At 38.3% G+C, this 19,928-nt stretch overlaps 1 protein-coding gene across 2 annotated transcripts in view; it reads right to left on the bottom strand.

Moving 5' to 3' along the window:
- PHACTR1 (phosphatase and actin regulator 1) overlaps nucleotides 1–19,928 on the bottom strand; it is a 528,218-nt gene that overhangs the window by 482,482 nt on the left and 25,808 nt on the right. For both annotated transcript variants that reach the window (XM_087858043.1, XM_087858044.1), the window contains exon 2: nucleotides 5,688–5,834. In XM_087858043.1, coding sequence (XP_087714169.1) covers nucleotides 5,688–5,834 — 147 coding nt within the window. The remainder of the gene's footprint in view (nucleotides 1–5,687; nucleotides 5,835–19,928) is intronic.

Below are 19,928 nucleotides of genomic sequence, written 5' to 3'. Positions count from 1 at the left end.
CCCATTCATTTTAATTATAAAGGAGGACAGGCTAAAAATTTAAAATGCCAATTAGAAGACTGGGTTAATATTTAGTTTTCTCACTTTCCATTTATTGCCATGATTTCTCCAATACCTTACTCAATCATACAACAAACATTTACAAAGCATCAACCATGTTAAAGACTCTAATCCTTGAAAATTCAAATTTAAAACATTTTAATTAAGATGATGTATGTAAATGTGCCTTCTAGCACATTATTAAGAATTAATATTGATTATTTATCAATTCTTTGTTTAATTAAACTTGTTTTCATAACTTAGCTGTAATCAAATATTTTAATTATTGCTATAATTATGCTATGTATGTTTTATACCATAAATAAGATGGCATATAAAAATCAGTGGTATAGTGTATATCCAGTACTACAGCTAGAGTTAGAAGCACTACTTATTCACAGGAAATTTTTAGGTTGGATGAGACTTTAGAGGTCTTAAAATCTAAATTCCTCATCTTAGGGCTGAATGAATCAAACAGTTAAATGACTTGCCCATGCTGTTAGAAGCAGAGATGTATTAAAATCAAGTTTTTCTGACTCTTGACTCATATTTTTCACATAAAACACACCTCCATGGTCTTCCATAAAATCAAAATATACATATATTTATAGACAAACTACACAAGTAACTTGTCATTTAGTGATAAGATAATAGTAAATATAATACTTAAATGTTAAAAAAATTTTTAGTAATGCCCAGACCAGAGATCCCAAGAAAATCTAACCATGTGACACAGATTTTATACTTGAGTTGTCTCATAAATGTACGGATTGTTATTGAAACGATGACATGGTAAGCAGCCACATTAAATATTAACAGCAAAGGGTTTCCCATTTTCTCATATTGTTAATTATTTACTTTCCCTAACCTGGTTTATATTATTTATATTGTCTGGAGTGATTTCATCAGTACCATCTGAATGCATTACATAATGAGTTTACCAGGTTGGTTAGCTTTAACAACAGTAAAGAAGGAGGGCAGACCTTCAGAGAGTCCCATAATAGAGGCTTCTGTTTAACTACAGGCCATCTATTTGCACTGTGGCTACTGAATGTGAAAAGCAGTTTTCTTTCTTTCTTTCTTTCTTTCTTTCTTTCTTTCTTTCTTTCTTTTTCTTTCTCTTAGAAGCAATACTTTCAAGGAGATTTTTGGCTCACCAAATAACAGCCAAATCCATATGATCTGCTTTCAATTTGAAATCAGTAAAAAAAAAAAATTATGAGGGAGACATTGGCATTCTTCAGTGAAAGAGTGAAGAAAGATGCTTACCAAGACCTTCAGACTGGTGCAACAATCTTGGTTGAGTATGACAATATTCACAATTTTACCTAGGGACAGTTCTCATTGCTAAGTGATGACGGCACACTCTGGGCTGTCACTTCTCAGTATCATAAGTTTTCATAATTTAAGTAAGCAATAAATTCTTCCTCCTCAAGAAAGGCAGGAAAGAGATCTCCTGAGACCCAGTTTATAACTTGATCTGGCCGACCCATCCATTCTTACAGGTAGCCAGAACAAGCCAATTTTGACTGCCATTATCCTCTGTGCCTAAGAGTGGAGAAGACCAGCAAAAGTCAGAAACAGCTATTCTTGGGTGACATCAGAAACTAAAACAGATCTTGACCTCCCAAGGAGGATAGGTATTCTGAATTTGACCATGCTATTAACTTAAAATCTACTCCACGCGAAAGCAATTCTGAAATGTCAACAAAGGTTAAACTTCCTTATGATTAGAGAAGTACTTACTGTTCTCAGTCATGGCTCAATATTGGTTTTGGGTTTTAAACAATCCTAAATCATCAGGATGACTAGCCTTCCTTCTTTTGACATCCTCTAAGAAATTTTTGATGTGCTTAAGTCTTCTATTTATCATAACACCTCCATTCACCTCAGTGTGTAATGGCAGAGAACTTTTCAGTTTTAGCACCTTCTATCTATCAAATACTCTTCTATGTGCTCTCAATATAAAGATAAATAAAACACACTAGCCTATAGGAAAACATCCACCAGATGAGCTGCAACTCTTCATTGCATTCACTTCAATGCAGTGAATGAATGACCTCATAAGGCAGGGTGAGTTCTCACAAGCTAAATGTCAGTGATGTTCATTACTAAGTGAGAACACAATTAGAAACACTTGCTACTAATAGTGTGAACATAGTCTTCTGTTACACGATGTCCTTATAACACATTTTAGTTTCTCAGGGAAAAAAAAAAACCTCTTTCAATGTTTTAAATGAGGTCTGATGTGTCTGGGTAAGTTTCAGCAAATATATTGGCTTAATTTTCTCTAGCATTTATACTATCTTCAGTAAATAATCATTATCAATATTAGCATAACATACTAAGTGCTGAAGAGAAGTTAAAAACCTACAAAAGGGGCTCTTTTAGAAAAAATGGAAGTCATGGTTCAGAAAATTTCTGTTCTATACTCTGTCAGTTTAGGCCGAAAACTTGAAATTTGCATCTTCATAAAGTGATTTAAGACCCACATTTTGGTGCTATTCTTTGACTGACTTGGGACTGTAGGTGAAGGAGTATACCCTTCACTCAAGCTGTGGAGTTATTTCTGAAATGATATTATTAAGTGCCCTCAGGGACAAGATGTAGTTGAAAGGATGCTTAAGTATTTAATTAGTATTCAAAATGCCCAGTCCACTTTATTTGGCAACTATATAGATTAGTTTTAGGGAGTTGGTACCCAAAATGATTTTGTGATATCCAAATAAAATGAATATATGTATATTTATTCCATGAAGCATTACTAAACCTCTAAAATATTAAACATGGAATAATATAATGAGTGGGTGTGAGAAAGCAAATATTAAACATAAATAGTTTAAACCAATAAAGAATTTCTCTGGAAAGAATAAACAATAAGTGACTATTTGAGGGGTAGAAGAGGAGTGGGAATAAAGGGCAGATTAAAGCTTCCTTGCTTAATTGTTTATAAATCATTGTTAAGAGACAAACAAAATTCTCTCTATGCCCAAATTATGTAATTTATCCGAAGTGTGCAGGCTCCTCTGTTCAGTAACGCTGATAACGACACTAATAGTTTAATTATAACTTGCTGCTCAAGGAGATAAACAAGGCTGTTTGCTTTTTAAACCAGGGGTTACAATTACTTTTAAACGCGGGGGAAAGGCACATCTGCGAGTGGATCTTACTATGTCAGGAAAGCAACCAGAAACCAGCTGGAAAATAAACAAAGCACCAGGAGTGAGCAGCCTGCACAAAATTAGAGCAGAACTGCCTGATTTGAGCAGTGCAGCAGTAGGCGTGAGGCGTAGTAAACAGGCGGTAAATGTAGGTGGGCAGGGATAGAAAAGTTTTCGGTGGCTAGATCTCTATGTTTTCCCTGGGATTCCATTACAGGGAGGAACTGGGCACCCCTCCCTCGAGTGTCTTGCTTACAGTCATGTCTCTGTCACACAGTCCTTCGCTTCAGCACCACAGAGAGAGGACAGCTCCCCTAACCGTAGAGCACAGCCTGCTGAGACTGCCCTCCCTTCTTTCCAACATCCTCTGGATGGCATTTCTCTTTCTTGCTGGTGTCTTTCTTGATTTTGCTTTTAGGGGAATTCTAAGGGACATATGGAAGGGACTGGGAGCTTATTGGGCTTGTTTATTTCTAGATTAAAGGGAGACAAATCTTCTCTGAAAAGTTCAATCTTTTAATTGGCCTCCAGAGTAATTCAACCAGAATAAAAGATTGCAAGTCACTGGGTTTAATCTGGTGGCAAAATAGCTCAACCCAACTCAGGAGTGGCTGAAACTTGAAGCTCCCTTTTAGTGTTTTATGTTATTGTTTTGTTGTAAAAGTAAAACAAGGTAAACAACCTTTACTAAGTGCCACTTTTGTCCTGTGCTAAGGCAAAGATGCTAAGGAATATACAAGAGTTTGGTAGGAAAGGGGTCAGTGGTACAATTTCTAATATCACTCAGTGTGAAAACAATCTCAGTCATAAAAAAAAAAAAAAAAAACTCTTCTCAGTCCTTTTGAAGACCCCTCACAACCACATCCTGAATCTGGAACATACAACTGAAGGGTTAACAGTTCCATAATGAGACCATAGGCTATTACAGCACGCCACAAGAATGGCCAAAGCTTCCCCCAATAAAGACCTCATTTCCCCACTCTAAATCCAGAGGAGAACATTTTAGGAGTGACAGGGAACATATGATCAAAACCCAAAATCACCAAGAGAGGAAAACGACACTCCAAGGACCTTGGCCACTTTGGTACTTTCAGTTGCCATTCTTCCAGTCCTGAAGATACGGTTATTTGGCCACCACATCTTGTTTCTCTAATCAGAGTTTTCTCTTTTGTCCAAACTTCCCAATAGTGTATACAATACTTATCATTTGAAGGTCCTCTTTGCTCCAACACATGCACACACACACTTTGATTCAGTTCCATTTCCAAGAATTTAGTTTGCTAAAGAAAAAGGTATTATCTGGTTTTCAAACCTATTTTGAGGGAGGGTCTTCAGGAAAATGCCCTCACTCTTTTTGCACTGGAATTGCTAGCTAGAATACTAAGACACTCTAGAAAGGAAGAGACACAAGCTGGAGGGGGCGCGCGGGGGGGGGGGGGGGACTTAGGAGGCATTCAGAAAAGGCAGCACTATGAAGTTAGTGGTGAACAACTTCCTCCCAGTGACAGTGACCATCTACTAGCAACAGAGGGTTAGGTCTGCCCGTGAATCTGGAGCAGTTGCAGCAGTGGGGACAGAAGACACTGGGTGTCTCTTATCAGGTATGCTGAGAGGTCTCAACTGAAGCGATTTGATTTTCTGAATCCCTCAGTCCTTTCTATTGCCCCCTCTTCTTCCCTCCCTCCATCCCTTCCTCCCTTCCTCTCTATCCTCCTCCCTCCCACCTCCCTCCCTTCTTTACCTCAGTTGTCCTTTTCACTTAATTCCATCTGGGCCACTTTGGGCACCAGTACCAGTGACAGAATCAAATCAAATCACCTAACATGTATCTTATGGACCATGTAATTATTATTATCACCCCTAGGGTTGCTCTCCAACTGCTTGGTGAAAGGATAAGGTCCTGTTCCTAGCTATCAACCCCACACCCTCTCGCCAGCCTACACATAGCAGTGGTATCACCAGTGGTATCTCGCCAGCCTACACACAGCAAAATCACCAGTCTGAATGTCACCAACAAGTTCCACCCTGTAGTAGCCCTGCTAGCAAACCTCACCAGCAGAGCCTTGCCAGACCCTCCGCCCACAGCCAGTGCACTCGCATCCCGATTCAGCTTTGGTGATTCCTAAGATCATTGTTATCGCTGACAACACTTTCTTCTCCTAATAGAAGGGGGAAGCCCGCGTGTGACTCCTGGGCGGATGTAGGGCTCCACGGACTACCCTCCCCCACCTCCGCAACACACACACACACACACACACACACACACACATACACACACACACACACACACACCCTCCGAATACCGGCGACACAAAGAGCAAGTGAGCGAGCCCGGCGCCCGGCTGGGTGGGAAGGGGGGCGGGAGGCAGGGCACTGCCGGGAGGGGGACACCCAAGGAGAGGCAGGGGGCTGAGCCAGCCAGAGAGGAGGGAAGGGAAGCGAGGAAGCCGTGTGGGGGAGAGAGTAAGGCGAGAGGGTCGTCCTTACCTGCCCCTAGGTTGAAGGAGATCCTGGCTTCGGCGAGGTACGGCGTGTCGCTCTTGGAGCGGACTCTTCTGATGGGCCGCCGGTCTATATCATCCTCCGAAGATGCCGCCATTAATGTGGGAGGCAGGAGCAGGGTCGCCCGGCGAGCTGAGAGGGAGAAGGAGATGGAGAGAGAGAGGGAGAGAGGCGGAAAAGGGGAGGAGGGGAAAGGAAGAGGCGCACACACGGGGAGGGGGAGGGGAAGGGGGATGGGAGAGGAAGGGAAGGGGACGGGGAGGGAGGGGGAAAAGAGGGGAAAAAGGGAAAAAAAAAGAGGGAGAGAGAAAGAAAGAGAGCAAAGGAGAGAAAAGGGTGAAGGGAGAGAAAGAAAATCCGTTAAGGATTTGTGGACTGGAGCAGAGATCAGGCTATCCCTGGCTTGCTCCCAGGGCTCCCCTAACTCCTCTTGCAGCCACAGGGCCAATGGGTCAGTGTTCCCGACTGACACCCCGCCTCCTGCCCGCAGCCCCAGTTTTCAGCTGTTGGCACAGATAGGCTGATGCGAAAGGGAAGACTCCAAAGCAAAGATGCCCAGTCAGCACTGTGCCCTCTCCCGCCAAACGCACTTACTCTGCTTTTCAAGTGCACACTAGGGTCTCCTTAACCCACAGGATTCTCTAGACTGAGGATGCCTGGCCAGATATACCAACTTCAGCTTTTCTTGCGTGGAATTATTATTGCTGGAGTGCAAGCTCCCAGTGGTCATGGAGAAGGGCACTACACCCAGGGTACCCCTCCGCTCCCTCTTTCCCAACCCGGAGCTCAAATAAAGATGCAACCAGATCTGCAATCCTCAGGAGCTGTATTATCGCCCCCTTGAACCCTGGAGGCGGAGGGTAGAGGAAAAGTATATACAAGTTTGGGAGCGGTTTGGCAATAAAGTTTTTGGAGTTGATACTTTGAATGTAGACTAGGCATATTCACACAGCATTGAGTGACCCTCTTTTTACAGTCACTAACTTCTAGGATGTGTTTATGTCTCCATAAATACCCATTCATTTTAACCTTTAACTTTCTCTTTATTTGGTGACTTCGGGGACAAATAATGGTCTTTGCAGTGGACCTGTAGTCTCTATAGCCCTGTACCATTGAGGTGAGGATCAAGGGCACTTTACATTTCTTTGAATGTTTGCACTGCCACCTTCCCACATTATACAGCAGCGAAGGAAGTAGAAAGGTTTCTGGAGTGTGAATCAGAATGTTTTGATGCTCCTACTGAATCTATTGATGGGCTAAACTCTTTGATGTTTGTCTTTCTATAGCCTCAGTCACTTGGTCTTTTTTGTGGCCTGATGTTGCCACTCTCCTTTCTAATAAGAGCTCACCTGGAGTACACAGATAAACGGTGCCTTGATTCCCTCCCTGCTACAAAGGAGATCTCAGTGTCAAGTCATACCCTTCCATTTCAGAGGAAGAAGTGCTGCCCCAGCTCTGCAAGACTTCCCTCTGCACTTTGGCTGTCAGTTCGAACTCTTGCACCCTAGAATCTCCAGTCTCTCCACACAGGTCTTTCTACTTCACACATAGCTGGTAACTCTTCATCTTAGGAAAAATACAGCTGCCCTTGGCCTCGCTGCCTCCTCAGTCTCTATCAGACTATTTCCCTCCCATTCTGCTTAAGCTTCCCGTGGAACTCTCGCTCCATACGCTCCATGTCTTCACTGCCAATCCCCTCTTTCATTCCCACCACTGGGTTCTATCCCCACTACCCAAACAAAGTTATTTTAAAGGTCAGCATATCCTTTTAACAGTTAAATCCATCTTTCTTGTCTGCTCAGTAGTAAACTGTTCTTCTTGAAGTAGTTTCCTCCTTTGGCTTTCTGTACTAGACTTCCTCCGGAATCCTTCAATTTCTAATTATTTGCCAATTATCTGTGTAGTTAATTTGAAATTGCTTATCCTGGCATGCAGAGCCCTTTCACAATCTGACTTTAACAGGTTTTTCCAAACTCATCCCCCATTATTTGCTTCCAGTCTGCTCAGATTTGTCCCAGTCCTGCTCACACCTGTATCTGCACCTCTGCTTGTGTCACACACCACACATTTCTTCCCTATAAACTTTCTATGTTCTCCCTCAGCAATGTCAGATAACTGGCCCACTAGTCTATGGCATGAGCCCAGTACATAGTAAATGCTCAATAGGTATTTTTTAACAGAAGAAGGGAGGAGAGAAGGAGAGGGAGGGAGGAAGGAGAGAAGAGAAAAGAAGGAGTTGTTACATGAGTAATAAGGAGTGAACAGGGGACCAAACCCATATCTGCCAGATTTTAAATCCTGTGTCCTTAACTGGTATATTGATTTGCTAAGTATATGTATTTGGTTGACTAGCCACACTTAAAATTCACTTTTCTATGACATTTGCCTCAAGATTATGTCCCGTTTATCTCTGTTAAACATAGATTAAAAATGGATGCCTCCTCTCCCAGGAGGCACAACAGGAGTCTTTGGCTCATCAAGTGAACCATGAAGGTTAATGCTTTTACATGGCTAGTCAGGCTGCAAACCAATATTATGATTGTAACATTTAGGTTCAGGCTCTTAAGGAAGTGCAAACGTAAGGAAATTAAGTCCAACACTTCTGAATACTGTAAAAACTCTACCACTCTTTGAATTAAGGCAGTGCCACTTGATCAAAATATTTGGGATTCCCCACCCCCTTGTATTTTCATTCTTCAACCATGTCTTAAAAACAAAACCCAATAGAGTCATTTGAAGAAACACCTAGCCTTAGCCTTCCGTGTGTATCTTTGATTTTACATTTAATGGTTCTTGATATAGAGAAGTACATCTTTGGATTTCTAGATCTTCTTCTTTCAGCATTTTAGAAGATTAAGAACTTAACATTGCCATTACTTTAGATGTACCTTTCTTTAAAGGAGTCTAAATGTACTTTCATAAAATTTCGTTATGGACATTTTATTATTGAAATAATTCTAGATAGATACACTTTCGGCAAAAGCGACATAAAAATATTACATCTGTGTACATGTTCTTGAATTATTTTATGATATTTTTATTTCTGACTATTATCTTCCATTTTTTGACTTCCCTAATTTACTGTTTTCTTTGTCTTATCTAGTTTTTCCCATTCCCTTTTCACTCTGCCTCCTTTCTTACATCTTTCTTACAATGTGTTCACAAAATTGATCCCATTTCATGTAGCTCCTTCCTATGCTGTATGAAGGACTCACTTCTGTGGGTTTGTCCCAATGTATCCACATTCTTTATTCTCTGGGATTCCTTTCATGTACGTGATCTCTTACCATAAACTCTCTGGGTGACATCAGGCAAGAAGCTCTGGGGTGGAAGCTCTGGTGCTGGGTGCTGGGCCCAGTACTACCACTACCTCACCAAGTAACAGTGGGCAAGTCACTTACTCTACCAGGTTGGAATTCTGTCACCTCAGCTATAAAAATGGCAGGGTCAGCTAACATGATCTTAAGGCCCTGCCTAGCTCTAACACTCTATATTTGCAGCTATTTTTCTATCTCTTCTTCCTTCCATGGCATATTTTGTCTCTTAATCTAAGAAAATACATTGTTCCTTTGATTTGGATCTAGCCATATTTAGGAAACCACATGGTATCCATATTTCTCTCAAGTGATTTCATATTATTCAAGTTTATTTTATACAACTGTGCATCCTTTAGAATGTGTTTTTTTTTTCCTTCATACTGTTTCCATCATGTGGCAACACCCATATGATTGTTTGTGTGTGTGCATGTGTGGGCGTGGGCGTGTATATAGAAAGAACTGAATTCAACTGTGATCTCAACAACTTTTGAATTACTTTTTTTAAAAAAGATTGCTTCTTTTTGAGTAGGACTGCTGACTCAGGATAAGGATTTTTTTCTTTTCTAAAGCCAGTCAACATTTTAACACTGAAGACCCATACAGGCATGTTATATCCAGACCTAGTGACAGAGAAAGAGAAGCAGCAAAATAGGGTGCTCAAAAAAGTAACATTTTATACATCCATTGCTAGCATGGAAGAAGATGAAGGTGGGAAGAGAAGGAAGAAAGAAGAGAGCAATATTCCATCCTAATCAATAAAACACTTCAGGTGAGTGAAGCTTTAAAAATATTACTCAAAGTGTGTTTTTAGGATACCCCTACATTTATATCACCTAGACTACTTGTTAAAGTTGTAGATTTTTCAAGACCCCCAACCTGGACCTACTGAATTTTGAGGGGATGAGACCTGGGTACATAGATTTTTCAAAAGGCTCCTAATTTTGTCCGTTCTCACCACTTTTACTCAACATTATACTGGAGGTCTTGGTCAATGCGGTGACTTAAGTAAAAGAAAAGAAATTAGAAAGATATAGTGATTGGAAAACAAGAATAAAATTGTGATTAGTCATAAATGTTATGATAGTGTACATTTAGAATCTATAAGAATCCAGACTGTTAGAAATAATAAGTGAATTTGACAACATCACTGATACAATAGCAGTATAAAACATCAATTTTGTTTCAACATACTGACAAAATTAGAAAATATAACTTAAAAAGAACCATTTACAGAAGTATCATAACCATCAAATACCTATGAACAAATCTCACAAAAGACGAGCAGGACCTCTACATGAAAAACTACAACCTGAAAGAAATTAAGAAGACCTGAATAAATGAGGAAGGATGACTAAACCATTCTCATGCTCATGGATTAAAAGACACACTATGTAAAGGCATCAGTCTTTTCAAATTGATCTAAAGATTCAATGAAATTCCAGTTAAAATTCAAGCTTTTTTTTTAATTGACAAGCTGATTCTAAAATTTGTATGAAAATGCAAAGGGATAAGACTAGCCTTATCATGACAAAGAAAATAGTTGGAGGACTTACAGTAGAAGATATCAAAACTTACTATAAAGGTATAGAATTCAAAAACAAAGTAAGATAATTAGACAAATGGAAGAGAACAGAGAATTTAAAAGTAGACCCATATGTAAACAGCCACCTGATTATGACGAGAATCCCACTGCAGTATTGTGAGGGAAAGATGGACTTTTCAACATATAGTGCTTGGTCACTTAGATATTCATATGGTGGAAAACAAACCTTAATCCCTATCTCACACCATATACAAATTCAATTCCAAATGGATCATAGACCTAAGTGTGAAAGGTAAACAGTAAAGTTTCTAGAAGAAAATTTTTTCATAGAAGTATATTTTATGACCTAAGCAAAGATTTTTAAACAGGACATGAAAAGCACTAACAATAAAAGAATAAGCAGGCATGTTGCTGCTACTAACATTAAGAACTTTTGTTCATCACAAGACAAAACTAAAAGTATAACATACCAAAATATGTGGGATGCAGCTGAAACAGTGCTGATAGGGGAATTTATAGCACACTAAATGTCCATATGAGAGAAGAGGAAATTCTCAAATCAATAATCCTACATTGAGAACTTAGAAAAAGAAGAGGAAAATAAATCTAAAGTAAGAAGAAGGAAGGAACTAATAAAGATAAGATCAGAAGTCAGTGCAATTGAAAACATGGAAAAATAAAAAAGTAAATGGAACAAAAAGCTCATTCTTAAAAAAAATTGATTAACTTCTAGCAAACATAACAAAGATAAAAATAGAGAGCATACAAATTACCAATATCAGAATTCAAACAGGGGTAATCACTATAGATCCCATATCTATTAAAAGGATAATAAGAGAATACTACAAACATCTTTATGCTCATATATTCAACAATTTAGTAAAAATAAACTACATGCAGTGGTCTTAAATAAAGAAAAGGCAGGGGCACCTGGCTGGCTCCATCAGTGGAGCATGCTACTCTTGATCTTGGGATCTCAAGATTGTGAGTTTGAGCCTCATGTTGAGTGTGGAGATTACTTTAAAAATGAAATCTTAGGGGTACCTGGGTGGCTCAGTCAGTTAAGCATCTGCCTTTGGCTTGGGTCATGATCCCAGGGTCCTGGGATGGAGCCCCACTCCATCGGGCTCCCCGTTCTGTGGGGAGTCAGCTTCTCCCTCTGCTCCTCTTCCCGCTTGTGCTCTCTCTTTATCTCTCAAATAAATAAATAAATAAATAAATAAATAAATAAAATCTCTAAAAAAATAAAATAAAATCTTTAAAAAAAATAAGGAAAAGATATTAGGGGAGTGGAAAGGCAAGCCAGAGGATGGGAGAAGATATTTTCAGATTTGTATATGACAAAGGACTTGGAACCAGAATATATAAAGAAACTCTAAAACAATAATGAAAAGACAGATAGCACAACTCAATATTTTTTTAAAAATGGGCAAAAGACTTGAATAGGCACTTCAAACAAGAAAATTCAAATGTCCAATAAGCATAAGAAGAGATGCTCAGAATCATTACTTAAAGGTAAAGGCAAATAAAAACCTTAATGACATATCATTACACATCCACCAATTTGGCTAAAACTTTAAAGTCATTCAATGCCAAGTTTTGGTGAGGATGTGGAAGAATTGGAGCTCTCATGAAAGCTGGTGAGAATGTAAGCTTGTAAAACCACTCTGGAAAGCCGTTTACACACACAGTATGCATAAATATAGGTAAACACACAAATACCCTATGACATGGACATGCATGTCCATGGCAGATGTATCCATAATGGCCCCAAACTGGAAATAACCCAAATGGCCATCAAAAGCAAAATATTTCAAAAATGATTGTAATATCTTCATTACAATGTCATACTTCATGAAAATGAAAAAGAACAAATTATCACTATAAGCAACAAGATAGATGAATCTCTTAGGCATAATGTTGAACAAAAGAAGCCAGATTTATACATTGTATGAATATTTGTATATTCCACTTATGTGAAGCACAAGAAAAATAAATAAAGCTAATATACAGCAATAAGTGGTTAATTAGAAAGATAATGTCTTGGAGGGGTCACAAAGGAAACTTTCTGTTTCTTGACTTGAGTGGTGATTATAAGTTTTAGAAAAAGTGATTACTTTTGTAAAAGTTCATTACGTTATACATTGTATATTTGTTTACATCACTATATATATATTACATACTACTAAAAAATAAATTTTAGAAAACTTTCAGCTCACAGAATTGTGCTTACTTTAATAAAAATTTGCTAGTCTCCATTTACTACACATTTAGAAATAAAACAGTTATATTATTATTTAAACAAATATATCCTGGAAAATATTATAGTATGTGGAGTTTTGTAGTTATTTGATACCAACTTTATCAATTTAAAAATAAATGCACAAGCTCTTTTTTAAGTTAAAAAATCTTCCAGCTTATTAATATGCACAAATAAATATGATAATCATTGCATTTAAGTACCAAATATTTACGAATCCACACTATTAATAACAATTTAATTAGATCTTATTACGTAGTTTCCTAATGACTTGGGCATCTTTGTGATTATCAACATTCCACTACCCCAAAATTCTGTAGGTTTTTTTTTTTTTTTTTCTGTCTCAGCTTTCGTTTTAGGCTATCATGACATCTGTTTTTTATAACCATGATCTTTTAAGTATTCTATCCACAGCATTCTGTGCTGCATTAAAAACAAGAACAAATAACTAGATTGGAAATGCATATAAGGAATAATGAAAGAATGATGAGAGTAGGCTTCTTGTTATGCCAAAACAAGGCAGCATTCCCCCAAATTAAGAGGTATGTCACAACACAGGAGCCAGCTTGAAGGGGGTTGCATTGGCCAAATCTGGAACAATGTGAGCACAAAAAATAATTAAGTCCACTAATGAATGATGAATTATTAATAATAGGTATTCATTAGTCTAATCATAAATAGATAAGTGGATAAAATGGATAATAATTGGATAAATAACTACATAAGTAAATGCAGGAAAGGGGAGGACTCTTGCTTCCAGTAGAATGCAGAGAATTGACACCTCAGTTCAGAAGGAGTGCAGGAGTTACAAAATCATCATTTTGCAGCCATTGTAGCAAAGATCAAACAAGAAAAAAAATCAAGATCAAGCAAGGATTCATAATAGATGCTAAGTCTAGGAGGAAATTTTGATGATGATATCTTCATGATCTTAAAATTTCTCCCCACAGATTTATTAGTTTCAAGGAAGAAATCAGAAAACACCTTGACTGGGCAATCAAAATTATCATCACCACAGAGGGACAAATGGACATTGGGTGACTCCAGATGTGATACCTACAGAACATGACATTACTCTTGGAGTGTTCCAGTCCAGAATGCATAACCTGAGTAGAACGATGAGGAAATGTCACACAACCTCAAAAGTAAGAAGTGTTTATTAAAAAGGGGGAAGGGGAATTGTATTTAAAAAAAAAAAAAGCCATTGCTCTAAAAGACAAATTAAGGCTTTGAAAATTTTCAGATAAAAGGAGGTAAAAGATACCTGACCCTAAACAGGACTCCGTACTGGAGTCAGATCTTAGACTGAACTGACTCTAGACTAGATCCTGTCTTGCAGGGAAAAAGTGCTATAAAGGACATTCTGTGATCAGCTGAGAAAATTGAAATTCAAAGAACAGACTAAAGTATCAGTGTTAAAGAGGTGAAAGAAGTGTGCTCTGAAAACTATAAAACATTGATGAAAGAAATTGAAGATGACACAAGGAAATGGAAAGACATTCCATGCTCATAGACTGGAAGAACAAACCTGGTTATAAGGTCTATATTACCCAAAGCAATCTACACATTCAGTGAAATCCCTATCAAAATACCAACAACATTTTTCACAGAGCTGGAACAACCCTAAAATTTGTATGGAACCACAAAGACCCCCAAATAGCCAAAGCAACCTTGAAAAAGCAAAGCAAAGCTAGAGGCATCACAATTTCAGACTTCAAATTATATTACAAAGCTTTAGTGATCAAAACAGTATGGCACTGGCCCAAAAATAGACACATAGATCAATAGAACAGAACAGGAAACTCAGAAAAGGACCCACAACTCTATGGTCAATTAATCTTCTACAAAACAGGAAAGACTATACAATGGGAAAGAAAGTCTCTTCAACAAATGGTGTTAGGAATACTGGACAGCAACATGCAGAAGAATGAAACTGGACTATTTCCTTACACCATACACAAAAATAAATTCAAACTGGATTAAAGACCTAAATGTGAGCCATGAAACCATAAAAATTCTAGAGGAGGACACAGGCAGTAACCTTTTTGACATTGGCCACAGCAACTTCTTTCTAGATATGTCTCTTGAGGCAAGGGGGAGAAAAACAAAAATAAATTACTGGGACTACATCAAAATAAAAAGCATCTGCACAGTGAAGGAAACAACAAAACTAAAAGGCAACCTATTGAATGGGAGAAGATCTTTGCAAATGACATATCTAATAAAGGGTTAGTATCCAGAAACATATAAAGAACTTGTAAAACTCAACACCCCAAAATTGAATAATCCTATTAAAAATGGGCAGAAGATATGAAGAGATATTTTTCTCAAGAAGACATACACATGACCAACAGACACATGAAAAGATGCTCAACATCATTCATCATCAGGGAAATCAAAACCACAATAAGATATGACCTCACACCTGTTAGACTGGCTGAAACCAACAACACAAGAAACAACAGGTGCTGATGAGGATGCAGAGAAAGGGGACCCTCTTACACTGTTGGTGGGAATGGAAACTGGTGCAGCCCCTCTGGAGAACAATATGGAGGTTCCTCAAAATGTTAAAAATAGAACCGCCCTACGATCCAGCAATTGCACTGATAGGCATTTACCCAAAGGATACAAAAATACTAATTCAAAGGGATGCATGCACCTTGATGTTTATAGCAGCATTATCTGCAATAACTAAATATGGAAATAGTCCAAGTGTCCATCAACTGATGAATGGATAAAGAAAATGTGTATATTTATAGAAGGGAATATTATTCAGCCATAAAAAGAAGGAAATATTGCCATTTGCAATGATATGGATGGAACTAGAGGGTATTATGCTACGTGAAATAAGTTAGTCAGAGAAAGACAAATACCATATGATCTCACTTATGTGGAATTTAAGAAACAAAACAAATGAGCATAGAAAAAAAAAAAAAAAGAGAGGCAAACCAAGAAAGAGATTCTTAACTATAGAGAACAAATTGATCATTACTAGAGGGGAGGTGGGTGGGGGAATGAGTGAAATAGGTGATGGGGATTGAGTGCACCTGTGATGAGCACTGTGTGTTGTATGGAAGTGTTCAATCACTATATTGTACACCTGAGACTGATATTACACTGTATGTTAACTAATTGGAATTTGAATAAAAACTTTAAAAACAATTTAAGTGTCAAAGTTAAATGTACTGAAGTTGACAGCTGTGCTGTGGTTATGAAAGAGGCTATCCTATTTCTATTCTTAGGAAATATACAGTAAAGTATTAGGGATAAAGGGTCATGATGGCTTAGGAAAAAAATGTATGTACATATATACACACACAAAATCAAACACACACAACTGCATGTATATATTCTCTTTCCGTCCTTCTCCTACCCCCCCCCAGTATAAATATACACTTTTATGTTCCTCTCTGGATAGAACAATTAATCGATCAACTGGTCGATAGATAAATATAGAGGCAAGAGAGCAAATGATAAGCAAATAGGATAAAATATTATCAATAGGTGAATCTGAGTAAAGGTACATAAAAGTATGCTTGTACTATTTTGTTTTTGCAAATTTTCTGTAAGTTTTTTTTCTAATAACACTTAGAAGGTACTAGTGAACGCATGTTTCTTTCTATTTAGAAGAGTTTCCAAGGACTAGAGAGGAAGTGCCAGCCTTACTTTCAATCTTTCTGAAAAATTGTCATTGTCAGTTATTCACACAGGCTGTGGATAAATACAGTATTGATTTTCAAGGGTAATCTGTCCTGCAATTTAAAAATTGATTGATTGATAGAGGAGTCAAGCAGATTAAGAATCTGGGCTGTATAGATAAAGTATATATATCAGTATTTTGCATACCTAACATGAGTCAAAAATACAAGAACATTTTCACCCCACAATTAAAATGAGTATGATTCCAGGGCACCTGGATGACTCAGTTGGTTAAGGGTCCAACTCTTGATTTCAGCTCAGGTCATGATCTCAGGGTTGTGAGGCAGAGCCCCTCCTTGGGCTCCATGCTGAGCCTGGACCCTACTTAAGATCCTCTCCCTCTCCCTCTTCCTCTCCCCGCCCCCCCTCCCTCCCTCTCCAAAAATAAATAAGTAAACAAATAAAATGAGTATGATGTCAGTAACTACAGTGATGTTATTCAAAATCATTCATGTAGAAAACACAAAATGTAAATGATAAGGATCAGTGTTATTAATGGCAATATCAACCCTAAAAGTTTGCATTAGTAACATATATTTTAAATAGATTTAACAAAAATATCCCAGAAAGACTTTTGGGCTTTTCATTATAACTAAATTTAGTAAGTAGCTGCTGAGACATTTGTTCTTTTCTATAAATATGCATACTTTGCTAGAAAACCCAGAATCTGTGGAATTGTTATTGGTACATCTTGGCTCTCTCTGCCTAAACTTACCATTAAATGAGCTATCCACTCTACAAAGTTCTGATGAGAATCCTCCTTTCTTTCTGGCTAATTTTGTGAGGCCCACGAAGGAGAGTGGGTGGCTGCCTTGCTTTTATAATTGCTGCCTAGAGTTCCAGCCTCACAGTGCTTACTGGCCCTAATTCAGGTCTTTCACGCTGCACAGCTTCGGAGGTCCATCATTACCATCTTAGCCTATGAGAATAGAACTATGGAATTTTGAATTCTACAGGCCCCAAAGGTGGTGGCTTCCCAAAGAGATGGCTCCATGTCTGGCATTCAGGCCAGCCGTGTTTCCTATAATAATATGGGTCTAACATTGACTTTGTTCTGACTCTTCTTTCAAAGCTTTAATATTTGGAATTTCTTGAATTAATACCTGGATAAAGATAGACTTAAGACAATTTAATAGCTACCTTAACATTGGCATAGTGGCTTCTTCTCCAGAGGGACTACATTTTGTTTTTTGTAAAATCGTACCTAATTTTAAAATCCCTTGAGGCTTTGAGATATATTAGCAACATCTGCCATGTTTTTTACTTCTTTTGAAATTTTTCGTCTCCTGTAAAAGTTTGTGTTGTGATAGCCAGCCTCCAAGGTGGCCCCCAATGACCCCCAATTCCTGGAATTCATACCCTTTTGTAGTCCTCTCCCATATTAAGGTTGGTCTCTGTGACCACTAGAATATGCTAGAAGTGATGGTGTATCATTTCCAAAGTGAGGTCATAAGATACATTGTGGCTTCTACCTTGCTTTATCTTTGGGTCTCTTGCTCTGAAAGAAGCCAGCTGGAATGTCATGGGGGAACCCACGCAAGAAGCCTAGGGAGAGGCTCATGAGGCAAGGACTGAGACTCCTGAGTGAGCCACCTTGGAAGCCCTTGTCAAGCCTTTGGATGACTGCAGGGGCTTTTTTGGGGGGAGGGTGTTTTGTTTTGTTTTAAATTTTAGGTAGTTAACAGACAGTGCAATATTGGTTTCTGGAGTAGAATTCAGTGATTCATCACTTACATACAACACCCAGTGCTCATCACAACAAGCACCCTCCTTAATCTCCATCACCCATCTAGTCCATCCCCCACCTACCTCCCTCCAACAACTCAGTTCGTTCTCTATCATTAAGAGTCTCTTATGGCTTTTCCCCTCTTTCCTTTTCTTCTTTCCCCCCTTCCCATGTGCTCTTGTTTTCTTTCTTAAATTCCACATATGAGTGAAATCATATGGTATTTGTCTTTCTCGGACCGACTTATTTCACTTAGTGTAGTACTCTCTAGCTCTATCCATGTCATTGCAAATGGCAAGATTTCATTCTTTTCTGATGGCTAAGTAATATTACAGTGTGTGTGTGTGTGCGTGTGCGTGCGTGCCTGTGTGTGTATCACATCTTCTTTATCCATTCATCAGTCAGTGGACATTTGGGCTTTCTCCATAGTTTGGCTATTAATGATAATGCTGCTATAAACATCGGGGTGCATGTATCCCTTTGAATGTGTATTTTTTTATGCTTTGGATAAATACCTATCAGTGCAATTGCTGGATTGTAGGGTAGTTCTATTTTTAACATTTTGAGGAACCTCCATCCTGTTCTCCAGAGTGGCTGCACCAGTTTGCATTCCCACCAACAGTGCAAGAGGACTGATTCCCCTTTCTCTACATCCTCACCAACACCTGTTGTTTCCTGTGTTGTTAATTTTAGCCATTCTAACAGGTGTGAGGTGGTATCTCATCATGGTTTGATTTGTATTTCCCTGATAATGTGTGATGTTGAGTATCTTTTCATGTGTCTGTTAGCCATCTGGATGTCTTTTTTGAAAAGTGTCTATTCATATCTTCTGTCCATTTCTTAACTGGGTTATTTGTTTTTTGGGTGTTGAGTTTGGTAAGTTCTTTGTAGATTTTAGATACTAGCCCTTTATCAGATATGGCATTTGCAAATATCTTCTCCCATTCTGTAGGCTGCCTTTTAGTTTTGTTGATTGTTTCCTTTGCTGTGCAGAAGCTTTTTATCTTGATGAAGTCCCAATAGATCATTTTTGCTTTTGTTTCCCTTGCCTGTGGTGACACGTCTAGAAGCTGCTACAGCTGAGGCCAAAGGTTTCTTCCTGTGGTCTCCTCTAGGATTTTGATGGTTTCCTGTCTCACATTAAGATCTTTCATCTATTTTGAATTTATTTTTGTGTATGGTGTAAGGAAATGGTCCAGTTTCATTCTTCTGCATGTTGCTGTCCAGTTTTCCTAACACCATTTGTTGAAGAGACTGTCTTTCCCATTGGATATTCTTTCCTGCTTTGTCAAAGATTAGTTGACTATATAGTTGTGGGTCCATTCTAGGTTCTCTATTCTGTTCCATTGATCTATGTGTCTGTTTTTGTGCTAGTACCATACTGTTTTGATGACTACAATTTTGTAATATAGCTTGAAATCTGGAATCATGATGCCTCCAGCTTTGTTTTTCTTTTTCAGAATTGCTTTGGCTATTTGGGGTCTTTTGTGGTTCCATACAAATTTTGGGATTGTTGTTCTGGTTCTGTGAAAAATGGAGGTGGTATTTTGATTGGGATTGCATTAAACGTGTAGATTGCTTTGGGTAGTATAGACATTTTAACAATGTTTGTTCTTCCAATCAATGAGCATGGAATGCTTTTCCATTTCTTTGAGACCTCTTCAATTTTTTTCATAAGCGT

Source organism: Ursus americanus, chromosome 32 (genome assembly GCF_024610735.1).
Source record: "Ursus americanus isolate L20-20 chromosome 32, mUrsAme1.1.p, whole genome shotgun sequence".
NCBI lineage: Eukaryota > Metazoa > Chordata > Mammalia > Carnivora > Ursidae > Ursus > Ursus americanus.
This window is presented reverse-complemented; position numbering and strand designations above follow the sequence as displayed.